We start from the raw sequence: 15,922 nt of genomic DNA on the forward strand, positions 1-15,922 counted from the left end.
AGTTCCTGCTGAACAACGTACGCAGGTAGGGCTAGTCTCATTTAGGGAGATGGTCTTTGACTAGAGGGCCCCCCCCCCCCGCGTGAGCGGACTGCTGGGCACGATGAACCACTGGTCTGACCCAGCAGTGGCAATTCTAACGTTCTTATGTAATCTCTTTCCTCCTTTGGGTAAATGGGCCGCCTTTCCCTTTCTGGGCTCCCTGAATCCAAAGGACCCTTTTTGCTATTTGAATGCCTCAGTTTGGTTCTTTCTTCCATCTCTCTTGGTGGATATTCTCTGGTCTCCAGGATCAGCATTTGTTGAGTAACTGATCCTATACTCCTCCCTTCATAAACATTTCAGATTTTCAGGACTGAAAGTAGTCACCTTTCATAGCATTCTCTGCAAAGCCTACTCTTCCTCATGAGACTCAGATTCACTTTGGACATGGGTTCCAGGATAGGTCCTTACCTATCGGTTCCTTGTGCAACTAACTATGAGGCACATATTAAAATTGCAGGCAGCATGATCTCTGGCTTCCTCAGCTCTCTAAGTGTGGCTTCTGTTGCTCCCGCAGTATTACCCACTTCCTGAAATTCCATTTGGACACGACTACAGGTTGGACCATACCATTTTTAGTTGCCCCGGTGGGGTGCAATTTATGCAATGGTTTGGTCATTCTTGTTCCAGCTCTCTTTTGATAAGACAAATCCACATGCTTCCCGTGGAAAAACAAAGGCACTAATAAGGAACATATAGCTTCCCTTAGCAATAAATCATAGCAACATTAATGAATAACTTAGCATGAAATAATCTGGTAAGGTGCAATTACAGAGAACTTTCCATATATTCTACGATAGTTTCTAACAACTCCTCAGACTACAGCCCCTAAACACTAGTCGCCCGCGTTACACTACATAAGAGTCACCAGCGGACACAAACTTTCTCAATCTCTACCTAACCTTTAGGTCCCGCCTCTGCGATACGTCCTGATATAACGTAAGTTCGTCCTCCAGCTTTTCCATGATTCCTTTCTGCTGTTGTTGCCGTTTTTCTCGCCTTTCCATTCGCTGGTTTACCTTAGTCACTATACGTTTCCTATGCCGGTATGGCAGCCTTCTCAATTCCGGACCGCCTTAACGTCGGCCCTCCTCGCCATTCTGTAACCAGGGGTCAAAACGCTTTCTTGTACTGGCCAAAGTAGCTGTCAGTCATGATGAGCGCGCTTCTAGTTGGTCCTCCCGAGCCGCTCCCCTCCTGTTAGCAAGGTTAGGTTGCGTTACCACGTCAGTGAAGTTTACAGGGAGTGCATCAGCCGGTTTCTCTGTGGGGTCTCCCTGGACGTTGTCTGCGTGTGAATTGCAATTACAACTGTCTCTCTGGGAACAGAAGAACGGGACGCTTTTCCGGTTTCGCCTCTTGGGCTAGAGATGTGAGTCTCTCTGTGCTTGGAAGGTTTGGGGCTGCTTGCCGGGAGCTGCTGACCAGGCCGCCATTTTGGATCTGGGGATCAGAACCAGTGACAGGTCAGTGCTCACCTTTCCCTTTTGGCCAGGGCTGGTGCTGTTAAGAATGAGAGAGAGGTGGCTACTCTGTTCCCAGGCCCATAGTTAAACTTTCCTCACCCCAAAGGGAAGATTAGACAAGAGTGGGGAGGGGCACTCAGAAGGTTGCTTCTCTGTGATTCCCAACTTCAGCTGTCTTCCCTGGATGTTAATCCCTGTCCGGAATAAATATCGCCCTAGACTTATCTCTTCTCACGAGCACCCCTGGAAAGGAGGCTGGAGGGGTCTGCTCCACACCACAGGTATACTGGCAAGTTTAGGCTTGCCACTGAAAACAAACCTGCGTTTTCTGGGATAGAAGGCTCGTTATAGTAGGGTTCAAAGATCTGATCTTATCTTGTTGTTTTCAGTGTTTTTGTAAGCAATATCGAGGAAGGATTTTTCTTCCAGATAACCAAGATCTGCAACATCCTGGAAGGCATGGGTAATACTAGGGAGGGGGGGTGGGGTCTAGAGTTTGAGTTTGGCTGCTAAAATGTAATGCTAAAAAAAGTGCAGGCTCTTGCATTCAGGTGTTCGGTGCAGTACATGAGATGAAACTTGTACGGAAGAGCAAGATCTGATGGGTTTAAAGTAGTTAAACAACTAGTTAAAGTGATGCTTAGCTATAAAAGGAGAGGGATAGAGCATCTGTAAAAATTTTTGGTGAGACTTTATTTGAAGTATTGTATACATGTCTGGAGATCACACCTTTTTACTCTGTTTACTAAAATGGTCAGCAGCCTCCTTTATAAGGGATAAAGGAACAGCCTTAAAAAAATATACCCTGGAGGAAAGGTAGGATGATGGAGAATGATAGAGATTGAAACAGCTTCAGATAAATTGTACAGGAGATGTGCCTCTGAAGAGAAAGGAAGTGCTGGAATGAGGGCTCACAAGGTGAGGTAAAAAGTTTTATGTTCAGGAGTTTATTTTTTTAAAATAAAGGTAAAGTAATATTTATTTCTTTACAGAAAGGCTGGTGGATGCAAGCAATGGTGATTTCTCATGATTGCTACTGGCACAGTGCACAGCTTACTAGCTAATAGGCAGCCATCTCCCCTCATTTGACCTTACAGTATTCTGAATATTATTTGAGTTTTCATTCTTTGAGCTTTGACTCTTCCCCTCAGCACTCAATATCCTGACTCACTGGTCATTCAACAATTACATTATTGTAACTCTTTTTATACAGGTCTCGGAAACAAAGATTTCTGTAGTTTCCAGGTTATTCAAAATACCACAATACGAGTAGTCCATAATGCCAGGAAATATTATATTACCCAGCTCTTAAAAGATGCCCACTAGCTCCATCTCATACACCATATCACATACAAGATATTACTACTAGTTTTCAAAATATGACATACAGGCAAACCCACCTACTTAGCATGTCTTCTTATTTTATACACACCTTGAAGAGCTATTACCGTAGTTCTGCACACCAATAGTAACTGGTAATTCCTTCTTATCGAGAAACAGTTCACAAGCATATCGGCGAGTTCTCTTTCTTGGTTCAAGGTCCTAAACTCTGGAACTCCCTTCCAATATCTCTGTGGCAATACACTTCTCTAGAAAGGTTCAAAACTGACCTCAAGACTTTCTTATTCATCGATGCTTATTTGTAATTCCTCTTCTCTGGCCTTTTATCACTTAACTCCCTGACGTGAGTTGTTGAAAAGGCATCCTCCTATTTTACTCTACCCACTATCCTATTTATTGTAGTTTTACCCCGACTCTTCACTATCCTGTGTACAATTTTTCAATTGATCCTTTTCCCCATTTTAGACTGTAAGCTGCCTAGAGGGACTATCAAATGAATGGGATAGTAAATTCGATTAAACTTGGAACTTGTTTTAGTTGTGTGGTTTTTTTTTTAGGGAGTTAGTGAAAATAAGGACTCATGACTAGATGCACTAAAAGTCGACGATGGTTGCTAAACCAGTTTTGAATACTTTAGCGAAGATCCCGATACACAAAATAGCTCGCTGCGTATTTTTCCCCTCGATTGGCCATTTTCTGATCGGTATACAAGTGACTCTCACACATACGCAGAGCTGGCAGGGGAAGCCCAAACAGTTGAGAGGCAGGAGACCGCGTCCGCCATCGAAAATGACAGGAGGGATGACCACTTCTCTCCCATGCAAGAGAAAATTAGTAGGAAGAATGCACACTTCCCTCCTGCCATTGCCACCCCCCACCAGGAGTGAAAATTGGCAGGGAGGATGCCACTTCCCTCCTGCCATGCTGACCCCCCACTACCACACGTGCAAGAAAATTGGCAGGAGGGATGCCAACTTCACTCCTGCCATGCCATCCCTCCCCCCTGCGAAAAAAAATTGGTAGGAGGGATATCTACTCTGTCCTGCTAGTGGAGGCTTCCTGAACCATCCCCAACCCTCCTCCCTCTCCCACTAAAAAAACCAAAGACAGGAAGGATGCCCACTCCCTCCTGCCACCGGATGCTCTACCGAACCCCCACCTCACCACCTGAACCCCCCAGTACCTTTTTCAGAAGTTAGGAGCAGGAGGGAAGCATGGCCTCTCCAGCTTTGAGACCCGCCAGTCGAAAATGGCAGGTCTTCCCTTCCCCAGTGCATCATGAGAAAGGAGCCTAAGGCCTTGATTGGCTCAGACACCTAAGGCCCCTCCCCTTAGTTTGCATGGGGTTTTAATATTAAATAGCTAATTTGCATGGCCGGATCAAAAAATAGGCGATTGAGGGGAAAACACGTGGTGCATCAGGTTGGCAAATGCAATCATCGCTAAAGCAGTCAAAACTGGTTTAGTGAGAATCGCTGACTTTTTAGTGCATCTAGCGATATCACTACTTGGTGATACAAAAAAAAAAGCAACTGGTCAAGACCAGTTGCTTACCTGTCTTATCGGCACTTTTTTAAATGGCCACAGATGCTGCCCCATTAAAAAAAGAAAAAAGCATCCCCCTGCCCGGCCGATGACGGCCCTTCCCAACGTCTCCCCAACAAACCAGCACTGGAAAATGACCCCCCCCCTCCGCGCCAGTGAAAATCGGCCAGAGGGATGCCAACTCCCTCCTTCCTTGCCGACTTTCCCACGAGAAAAAATTGGCAGGAGGGATGCCCACTCTCTCCTGCCAACGGAAGCCCCCTCGTGCTAGGCACCTCCAAACCATTCCCTACCCTCCCATTTCTGCCAATCCAAAATCTTGGGCCTTCCCTCCTCAGTGCATCATGTGAGACACAGGCAAGAGCCTAAGGCCCTGATTTGCTCCGACACCTAAGGTCCTGGGGGTACGAGCTTGTGTTCCCGGTGAAACGCAGCCGCGATTTGGCATCTGAGGCACAAAAGTCCTTCAAAAGTTCCAAAGAGAGTTCTCAGGAGGTTGCTGCTGCTCAGAATGTGTGGTTTTCCCCAGAATCTGTTAACATGCTCTATCAGGCTTATTTAGCCAAGAAAAAGGCGCCTTCTATGAAATCCTTGCTGGCTACGGGGTTCCTCCTTCCCAGGACATGGGTCTTAAGTTCAGTTTCCCCAAGTTGTCCAGGGATGTTTCGCCAGCTGATGTCAAGGGTGACCAATATGTCCTGACGATACCACTGCTTACGCAGGCTGGCAGTACAATGGGGAATGTCATGATGCTTATGGATCTACAAGATCCATATCTAGAATAGGTTCCAGATCTGGATCAGGACCCCACAGTGTGGAGATTCTTCAAGGCCTCATATTTGGTCAGTCTAATTTCTGAATCCCTTCAGGAGTTGAAATTAGGTGGAACAGTCAGCAGTAGTGGCATGCTCTCTTATGAGTAGTACGAAGCTGCAGTCTTGGTCCTTTCCTGATCATCCAGACATTAAGATTCTCGCGGCCACTGGGAGGCATTTGAGGGCCCTCTGAGAGTCACTAGAGCCATGTCCAAGTTTTACCCAATGGCGGACGCTTTTAATCGGCGTTTTGCATCCCCAAAAGTGGATTATTTGGTGGCACAGGTCACCAAGCGCACTTTTCTCCCTAATTGTGTTGAAAGACACACAGGACAGTAGGGTTGGTTTTGTGCATAAACGACTCTTTGACTCTGTGGTTTCCGGGCTGAAAGCAGCAGCGGCCACTTCTTTTGTGGCCAAAGCTTGTCATTCTAAGCTATGCCATGATCCTGACATTATAGTGATCCAAGATCTTTTTTAATTTCAGACATGGATTATGTGGCGGATGCCTTATATCAGGGGTGTCCAACCTTTTGGCTTCCCTGGGCCGCATTTGCCGAAAAAATGTTTCTGGGGTCGCACAAATGCGCAAACGCTGCAGCAAGACAGAGGAGGGAGTCAGCAAGATGGTAAACATCCAGGAGCAGCAGAAGAAAACACTGCATCGCCCTCAACCAGGGCTGCACAAAATACTTCACAGGGCCACATGCGACCCTCGGGCCGCAGGTTGGACCCCCCTGCCTTATATGATCTCTTCAGAGTGGTGAGCAAGCTCTCGGCATATTCTTTCGGCATACAGGATGTTGTGGATCTGACAGTGGTCCAGTGACTCATCCTCTAAGGCAGGGGTGTCAAAGTTCCTCCTTGAGGGCCGCAATCCAGTTGGGTTTTCAGGATTTCCCCAATGAATATGCACTAGATCTATTTGCGAGGAGGGACTTTGACACCCCTGCTCTAAGGCAACCCTGGGTAAATTATCTCAGAGGTCAGTTGTTGTGATCCTGGGCAAGTCTCTTAATTCCCTCATTGCCCCAGGTACACTAGATAGAGTTTGAGCACGCTGGGACAGATGGGGAAATATAATAAAGTACCTGAATGTAAAACCACTTAGGATATAAATAAATAAAGGTCTAGATGACCTCATGACTAGTATACAGGGCCATAAAATTCTAGCTTTTGTTCCTCCAGACAATTTCGTGGGTACTATGGAGGCCCCTCAGCCAAACAGCAGTTTGTTTGTTCTTGGTACCCACAGTTGATGAGGAGCTGCTCAGCTTCTTCCTCTAAGAAACAGTTCTGATGCTAGCCCCCACAACTGCTCCTCTTTAGATTGGAGGGAGGCTTTTGACCTTCCTGATGGAATGGTTGTCCATCACCTCCAACTGCTGGGTCTTGAATATTCTTCGGGATATCTATAAACTCGAGTTTTATCAACCCCTACCAGTTCTTTCTGGATTCCTTGTCGAGGAGATCAGAAAAGGTGGCCCGGGTGGAGACAGCAGTACAAAGGTTGCTGAACATTGTGGTATAAAACCATTCTGGAGCATGACTCAGGCTCATGCAGATACTCGATATACTTCATCATGCCAAAGAGAGGCTCCAAAGACTGGATACCTATTCTAGGCCTCAAAGTGGTCAATGTGGGCCTCAAAGTTCCCCGTTTTAGGATGGAAATGGTGTGCTTGGTGATCACCTTGGTGACTCTGGGGGAATTCTTAGCTTCCCTGAGGTCTATCTTCCTATCCCCATCTTTCCAGAACTTAGGAGATATCTGAGGTTCCATGTTCTGCAGTGGCATTTCCAGCTTGCGGCCTTTCCCTTTGGGTTGGCGACGGCGCCCAGGACCTTCACCAAGTAGTGGTAGTGGCAGCCCACCTGTAGCATCTCAGAATTCAGGTCCACCCGTACCTGGATGACTAGCTCATCAGGGGTTAGTTGGAGTCTGAGGGGTGTGGGATAGATCACCAGGTCATTTAGCTGCTTCAACACCTAGACTTGGTGATCAACTTTTGAAAGAGCCACCTCGAGCTGATGCAGGACTTGGAATACCTGGCGGTTCGCTTCACCACAGGAAAGAACAAGTTGTTTCTGCCCATTTTGCGCCAGGAGAAGTTGTGCCACCTGCTTGGTTGGGGTGCTCTTTGCTTAGACAGTCCAGTTCAGGGCTGGTGGTTCTCCGAGAGAAAGTGGTCGATCAATTGTCTGGAGCTTCGGGCTCTCCAACTGGCTTTCCTACTTTGCTCTCCGACTGGCTCTCTGTCTTCGCACATCCTCTCCACAATCAGGTGGTGCGGGTCTTCCTGGACAATGGCTGTGGCTTAGGAAGACAACAGAAGTGCATCTCTGTGCAAGAAAGCCCAGCTTCTCTTTTGGTGGGTGGAAAACCACCTCGTGATGATTTTAACAGCGTATGTAGCAGGAGTGGACAATGTGCAGGTAGATTATCTAAACTCATCTCCCTCCTCCTGCTGTTCTCTTTTTTTTCTGTGGATAACACTCTCTTCCTCCCTGTCTTGTCAGCTTGCAACCTTTAAGTGATTGTTGACTTCTCTCTTTCTCCTTCTTCTCTCAGATTCAACAAACCACTAAAACCTGTCGTGTCCTCCTCTATAATATTACCAAAATCTGATATCTCTTCCCCGAGCACACTACCAAAACTCTTATTCATGCTCTTATCACCTCTTGCTTAGACTATCGCAATATATTTCTCCCAGGTTTTCCGCTGCACCGTCTTTCTCCCCTTCAATCCATTAAAAATGCTGCTGCACAGCGCATATCCCCAAGAGCCACCACACTCGCATTACCCCTCTTCTCAAGTCATTTCATTTCCGAATACAGTTCAAACTCCTCTTACTGACTTACAAGTGTATTCACTCTGTAGCACCTCAATATCTTGCCTTGTTATCTTCCCCTATGCGCCCCCCTTCGTGAACTTAGTTCGTCAGATAAGTCCCTCTTAGCTTTACCCTTCTCCACTGCCAACTCCAGGCTCTGTCCCTTTTTTTCTTGCTGCGCCATATGCCTGGAACAGGCTGCCAGAGTCAATGTCATGCCCATGTCTGGCAGTATTAAAATCCCAGCTAAAAGCCACTTTTTTAAAGATGCTTTCAACTCTTATCTCATTGTCAGATACCCATTACATCATTCCTCCTACCAGAAACTTCCCAACCCTGAGATGTCCTGTCTGTCTGTCCAAATTAGATTGTAAACTTTCTTCTAATCAGGGACTGTATTAAATATACAGCACTGCGTATGCTTTTCAGTGCTTTAGAAATGATTAATAGTAGTAGTAGTAGTATTTTCTGGTGCCACTTAGGCCCAGATTCGCTAAAGATAGCGATTCAATCGCTGTTGGCCGATTCTTGGCTGATTTTGAAACAGTGATTGATTCTCTATCTTTTTGTTTTTTACATGCAAATGATTTTCCCGGAGGTGCAAATCATTTGCATGCAAACTCCCGACTCAATCGCTTGGTGAGCGATTGAGTCAGGGCAGAGATCTAACAGTAGTGACAGGAAAAGCAGCCTCCTGTCACTGCTGTCAGGGCTTCTGCCGGTTTTTTTCCATATTTTTTTAATGGCAGAGAGATTTTGCGTGTATTACACACACAAAATATCTTGCCAATAAAAGAAAAAAAGCCTCACCCTCCCCGACAGCGCCCCTTTCCCCCAACCCCAAAAAATGGCAGGAGGGAAGCCCACTCCCTCCTGCCACCAGCCACTCTGCCTGATGCTGCCCACCCTGCCTGCGTGAATATGGCCAATCAGGGACTTCCTTCAGCTCAGCCCTAAGCAAGTCCGTAATTGGCTCAGGCACCTCTTCAGCCTCTTAATTCATGTATTAGGGTAAGTGTGTTGTTACAAAAAGGTTTTTATTTGCATGATAAAAAGTGGGCTATTAGAAACAATAGATTAATTACAAAAAAGAAGTCGGACATCAATGTGCAAAAATTTATTGAAGTAGATTTTGTATAAATTATCCTTTATGCCCTCTTTCTCTTTTTGATTGATGACAGTTCTGTGGGTTGGATAACTTAGGAAATGATCTGCTTTCTGTTAGCTGGTAACACATTTACTGACAGGTCTGCAGCAGTCAGGTTTTAGGATAGTAAAACCCGATTCAAAATAGCAAGCAATTGTTAGTGAATCAATCACTTGACTATTTTGCATGGTGTTTTACTAATTTGCATTGGTTGGATCAGATAGGAGATTGATTGGGCAGCAGTTTTGTAAATCGGGTCAGGGAAAAGGAACGATCGCAAAATCAGTAAAACTGGTTTTGCGATCGTCGTTATAGGATTGGTAGGTTTAGTGAATCTAGGCCTTGGTCAGGAATGGGCAGGGATAGTAATGAGTTATCTAATTCATTAGCAACTTCAGTCCATAAGAAAGAGTTGGAAAATTAATAGGGAAAATAAATCAAGCAACTCTCTTCTATTACTGGAGGAAACCCAGTAGTCCTGTCAAAATACTTAGAAGTGGGGTAAAAAGACCTCAAAGCAATACAGGGGACATACAAAACAACACACAGCTGTATCAACGTAAATCCACTGTCATCGTAGGTCAAAAAAAACTCCACTATATAACACAGTCACACCAGTTTCCTCCTTAGTAGGTAAATGATAATAGCTGTGAATAGTTCATACAAACAGGAGGCAGTGTAACGTAATAAACCACACTTTTTTCAGTAACCAGTTTAGTTCAATTTAGTTCAACATAGAACATTAAAAAAGTCACTTATCTGCGTACACCTTCCATGCTGATGATGCATAACATCTATAATACCAACGAGAGACTCCGTTTCGCCAGAGCGTCAGGGGAAAAAAGAAGACTTCAAATAATCCAAAACACGGCGGTTAAACTGATCTACAACGCTAAAAAATATGACCACGTCACGCCTTTGATGATTGATTCCCATTGACTCCCTATAAGCCATCGCATCACTTTTAAAATACTACTTCTAGTTTTTAAATCCTTAACCTACAATGAACCTCAATTCATAACCAGAATGCTTACTCCTTATAACACATCCCGGTCTCTCCGTTCAACTTCTCATAACCTAACGGTTCCATCCCTGAAAATTATAGACAGAAGACAGGATATGTTTTCAGTTTTGGCCCCTCAACTGTGGAACTCAATACCACAGTACATCAGAGATGAAAAAGATCTCTCATCCTTTAAAAAAAATCCTAAAAACCTATCTTTTTAAAGACGCATTCAGCCTATCGCTCACTGACCTGAAATCATAAACTTTTTTTCTCCTTTCTTTTAACATCTTTCAATTTTTACCCTTCCTCTCGTTTACTTCCCTATTGTTTTTCAACTCTAACAAGGAATTGTAACTTTTCCCCCTACCCCCCACGATTCATGTTAGTCCTATTCTGTAAGTCTGAAATTATTTTATTGTATTCACTACCCGCTTTTTAATAAATTGTACATCGCTTAGGAAATTAAATAAGCGATTCATCAAAAACTAATAAAAACTTGAAACTTCACAAATGGCTACTAAAATGGTTGGTAGCCTTTGTCATAAGGATTATTGGGAAAGAATTAATGATCTTAATATATATACTCTGGAGGAAAGGGGGGAGAGGGGAGATATAATAGAGACATTTAAAAACCTACATGGCATAAATGTGCATGAGGCGAGTCTCTCTCTAATTTGAAAGGAAGCTCTGGCATGAGAGGTCGTAGGATGAAGTTAAGAAGTGATAGGCTTAGGAGTAATATAAAGAAATACATTTCTATAGAAAGGATGATAGATGCATGGAATAGTCTCCTAGTAGGGAAGGTGGAGACACTGTCTGAATTCAAGAAAGCGTGGGGCAGGCACATGGGATCTCTTTGGGAGAGGTGGAGATAGTGGATGCTATGGATGGGCAGAGTGGATGGGCCATTTGGTCTTTATCTGCCATCATGTTTCTATGTTTCTATATAGTACACCATTACAAGTAAAAGTATTTTAATGCTTTCCAGTACTTTTGTTAGAAGTAAAAATACTGAAAGCGTTTTAAGTACAGTAACCAGTTACTTTTACAGTACTTCAAACTATTGAACAGAGGACTTTTGAATCCTTTCTTTCAGTACTCTTGATGCCTTGTTTTCATTCTAATATCTCTTTCAATTCAAAGAGTAGTGTTCCCTCTATGATGAGTATTGCTTCCCATTGTATTAAAAAAGCTCTACAAACAGCTGCTAGGAGCCTTTCATCAATGGGCCTTTTTAAATATTAAAATATACTATTTGTTTAGATAGAGAGGAAACCCACATGAGCACTTCTTTGACTTGTGCAGATGTTAGCTTGGCTCAGCAGCATTGGTTCTAAAATTGAACCCCCCCCTCAAAGATTTTTACTTTATTTGTTTTTGGTATCTTTTAATATTTAAAAAGGCCTATTGATGAAAACAGACCAGTGTTCTAGAGCAAGTGTTCTTAACCTGAGCGTCAGATACAAATTTAACATTTATATTCACTATACAATCTGGTACTGAATTCTTGCAAATAACAAGAGAGGAGTAGTAGAAAACGTAGTAGTAGTAGATCTGTTTTAATTTGCACAAGAGGATTGTATTTCATGAGTTTCCATTATTTATTGCATAAAAAAGGGGTGGGTTTATTTTAGATTGTTTAAAATTCAGTAATAGTTTGTGTATGTTTTATATGTATGAGACAATTAAATCTTGATAAATAAAGTACATTATATTGATTGCATGTAAAGTTGTGTTTATGTGAATGTTTCTGGGGAAGGAGGTCCATAGCTTTCATCGGATTCTTAAAGGGGTCTGTGACTCAAAAAAGATTAAGAATCGCTGTTCTCGAGATTCACCACCTGAAGAGCCATCCAAAGTATTTCAGCCCAGTAGTGACTGGGTTTGTCTACTTGCACTAGATATGCCTTCATTACTTTGTTTTGGAAATGCAGTGACATGTACTTAACTAGATCTGCCTGTCATTTTTTTCCATGACACAGATATTTTGCATGTGTTACACATGCAAAATATCTGCCCCATAAAAAAAATGAATAAAAGACAGTGGCAGACCAGTGAAAAAAGCGCCCCCTAGACAAACGCGCCCCCCCCTGCGACCCACAAATGGCAGGAGGGATGCTGACCCCCCTCCTGCCACCCAACGCTCCCCCCACCATGCCGCTTAAAAATATGGCAAGAGGGATGCTGACTCCCTCCTGCCATCGGGCCCACTCCTGACTGCCCCCCCCAAAAAAAACCTGAACGCTCCCCTCCCCCTCCCTGTACCTCTTGGGAGCAGGAGGGGTGCTCAGTCCCTCCTGCTCCGTATAGCTCCAGCGATGGGAGCAGGAGGAACCGCAAAGTCTTCCTTCTCCTCCTGCTGATGCATCTGGGCTTTAGGCCCTTGGGAGGGGCCTGAGCTGCCTGAGCCAATCAGGGACTTCCTTAAGGCTGAGCCTAAGGAAGCCCCTGATTGGCCATTTGTTTGGTTATGAGTCATAGACCTAAAACGATGATTATTTTAAGCAGGACTTGCAACACTGACCTGAGGGAAAGGACGATTTATGCCAGCTAGGCACCAACTCTGTTTTGATCTTTGTTTCCAGGACTGCCAAGATGGTAGATAAAAGTATTTACATTATTCAAGGAGAAATCAAAATAGTTGCAAGTGCTATAAAACGCAACGCCAGATGGAGTACTCACACCCCCTTGGTAAGTAGACAAGTTGTGCGGGTTAGTCAACTAGTGTGGAATTGGGTAGTTTTAATTTTTTTCTTTACTGTTGTCTTATTTCAATAAAATTTCATTATGCTCTATTGTTTACTTCTGTTTTATACAGTTAATCCTGGAGAGGTTGGCTTTTATTTTAGTGCTTGATACTCATTTTTTAAACTCTGTTCAAAATTTGGGGGAGTAATAACATACACTGCAACTGTATGTGTCGATTTTCTGTACCAAGGCAACTATCCTAGTAAATGTAAGTCCATACAAAGCATTGTGTGTATCCCTCACTGGTCCATTATATATCCAGAATTTCTCCAAAAACATCCTTACCAGGGTGTGTAGAATCCATTTCATATAATTTGTCCTATCCAAGACCAATCATATTTCCCTTTAGGGTTATGATCTGGTGCAGTTTCTCCTTCAAGTCTCAGGAGGAGCAAAGGTGGCATGAAAGCAATCCCATTTCCTGTGTATCTTCTGGTTTGCTTCTGTTCAAAAAGTTTCACTTATCTGTATTACCATTAATTTTTTGAAAATATACATGCCGCCTTCAAGATTTACTTGCCTATTCCTATTAAATCCAGCACAAATTGGCTGATAGCACTAAACAAAGAATGGAAGGATTGGTATTTTAATGCACAAATATACAAATCCATACAAGAGCCTGTGTGCTTGTCCATAGATCTTGACAATCACTTACAAAAGCATGTTTTGAAGCACGTTACATATAGCAATAAAGCAAGTTAAAAGAAGTATAACTTTTTGAGTGTGATTTTATAATTTGTATCTTGGATTTGTTCATCTGTGCAGCGTGTATTGAGGAAACATTCTGCATTAGATAATTGATTATTGCACAACCTCTAATGCAGGTGTAATGCTGAAATATGGCCCATGTCAGGTCTCCAATAAAATTTGTTCCCTATATCTGTTCTTGAGGTCTACTGTTCTTTATTTATTGTGTTGCTGTTACCTTTTGACCTGGCAACCAAAAGTTGATAAAACATCATAGAATATCTCTACCAAAACCACTCCCTCTCACTCACCCATTCTACCCAACGCCTTCCATCCTAATTCCATGTTACTCAACTACACAAATCACCTTTCAACTAAAAACCTCTTGAACAGGAAAGTGAAAGTCTTTTTCACAGAAAGCATTCTCAGTGTCGTGTTCAAGCCAGAACAGGACGTTGAGAATGCTCTCTGTGCTCTGGCTTGATTCCTGAGTTAAATGTATATTGAATAATAAAGGAGAGAGAGGTGAGCCTTGTGGAACTCTGCACACTGGTTGCCAAAAAATCTGAGGATTTACCCTTCTTCTGCACCCTGTATGATTGTTTACATAAAAATTCAGTCAACCATGCTAGGACAGTTCCAACAATGCCTAATTCATTTAATCTTAAAACCATGACTCTGTGGTGATCTATTGAATCAAAGGCAGCAGAAATGTCAAATTGCAAAAGAATCATATCCTTTTCTTTTGCTGAGGTAGGTTCTAATCTCAGCTACCAAAGATAACAATATCGTTTCTGTACTATATGGAAGCCATACTGACTAGGATACAGGACATCAAAATTCTTTACGTACTTTGAAAGCTTTTCATATACTTCAAACTCCGATAGTTTTGCAAACTTCTTATCCCATATTGCTCATCTAAAACTCTTCGCTCTATGACTCATAACCTCCTCATTATTCCATCCTGAAAACATATTAATACGATGTGATCTAATATCTTCGCTGTTACCGCTCCCTCTCTCTGGAATTCCATACCAAATTACTTATGAGAAGAAACATACTTAAATCAATTTAAAACAAAACTAAAAGCATTTCTATTTTGTGATGCTTTTAGGCTATAACTGTCCTTATAAGGACAAAATACATTCTCTACTGTGGTCTTTCCCCACCTATTGTCTGTCCCTTTTTTTGTTTTCTTTCCTCTGAACATTGTAGTTCCAACCCACTTCCCTTTTGCCGGCATTCGCCCTGTTTTTTTAAGCTGCTCGTTGAACTAACAATCCCTAGTGATGTCCCTCTTTATTAATCTTTGTAACCTTTGTTTTAACCCTATATGTATTTTGTATAATCTTTTTATTATTGTATACTGCTTAGAAGTCTGATTAGGCGGTATAAGAAATTTTAAATAAACTTTGAACTTGATACCAGCTAAGGGCCGATTATCCGTTTTAGAACTGATTTGGGAATTGAAGTAAGAGCAATCTGAGATATCTGCACGGTAATGCAGCATTGTTTTTCTAGAAGTAGGTTTTGTCAGATGAATCTGAATAATGACTGGTGACTAAACATTTGGATGGGGGGGGCAAGATGTAGTGTACTTAGATTTTAGCAAAGCCTTTTGGATATCTGCATTTTTAAGATAAGTGATAGTCTCTCTGCTGGGTTAAATTTAAGTGAAGAAAGATTAATAAAGAATTATGGAATGCAGCAGAAAAGTTTTAGAATAAGGAGGAGAAGGTTTAGAGGATCGATGATGGAAACTTGGAACCAGTCAGTCTTGGTTTAAGGTTTATCTACCTAATTCTAAGCGGGTTTCTGAGATCCTCAATCTCTCTTTTCCAATACTCTGTGTACCTCATTGTGGGATTTTTTTGTATTTTTGGACAGATTAAAGATCTCAGTATGTATACTTTGGAAGGAAGAGGGGAAATATGATAGAGATATTTAAATATTTCTCTGGTAGAAATGTAGAGGAGGCAGGTCTTTCAATTTGAAAGGAAGCTGTGCAATGAGGGGGGCATAGGGTGAAAGTAAAAGGAGACAGACTAAGAGTTTTACAAGGAAATACTTCTTTATGGAAAGATAGTGGATGCATGAAATGGCCCTCTGGTGGAAGTAGAGGAAACTAAGACTGTATCTGAATTCAAGAAAGCATGCAAAAAGCACATAGCATTTCTAAAGGAGTAGAAGTGCTAGCATAGATGGGCAGATTGGGTAGGCCAGGGGTGTCAAACTCAGCCCCGTGGCCAAATTTGGCCCCCAGGGTAATTAAATTTTGCCCGTGAGAAAAT

General features: G+C 42.8%; 1 protein-coding gene across 6 annotated transcripts in view; it reads left to right on the forward strand.

Annotated features, from left to right (window-relative positions):
* Positions 1–1,059: 1,059 nt before the first annotated feature.
* GBF1 (golgi brefeldin A resistant guanine nucleotide exchange factor 1) overlaps positions 1,060–15,922 on the forward strand; it is a 516,681-nt gene continuing 501,818 nt past the window's right edge. For 2 of the 6 annotated variants that reach the window (XM_033940426.1, XM_033940429.1), the window contains exons 1-2: positions 1,061–1,508; positions 12,782–12,887. In XM_033940426.1, coding sequence (XP_033796317.1) covers positions 12,792–12,887 — 96 coding nt within the window. In that variant the 5' untranslated portion in view covers positions 1,061–1,508; positions 12,782–12,791. Of the gene's footprint in view, positions 1,509–1,555; positions 1,790–12,781; positions 12,888–15,922 lie in introns of those variants that run through there. The other 4 variants (XM_033940425.1, XM_033940427.1, XM_033940428.1 and 1 more) reach the window with 4 other exon arrangements.

Source organism: Geotrypetes seraphini, chromosome 4 (assembly GCF_902459505.1).
Source record: "Geotrypetes seraphini chromosome 4, aGeoSer1.1, whole genome shotgun sequence".
NCBI lineage: Eukaryota > Metazoa > Chordata > Amphibia > Gymnophiona > Dermophiidae > Geotrypetes > Geotrypetes seraphini.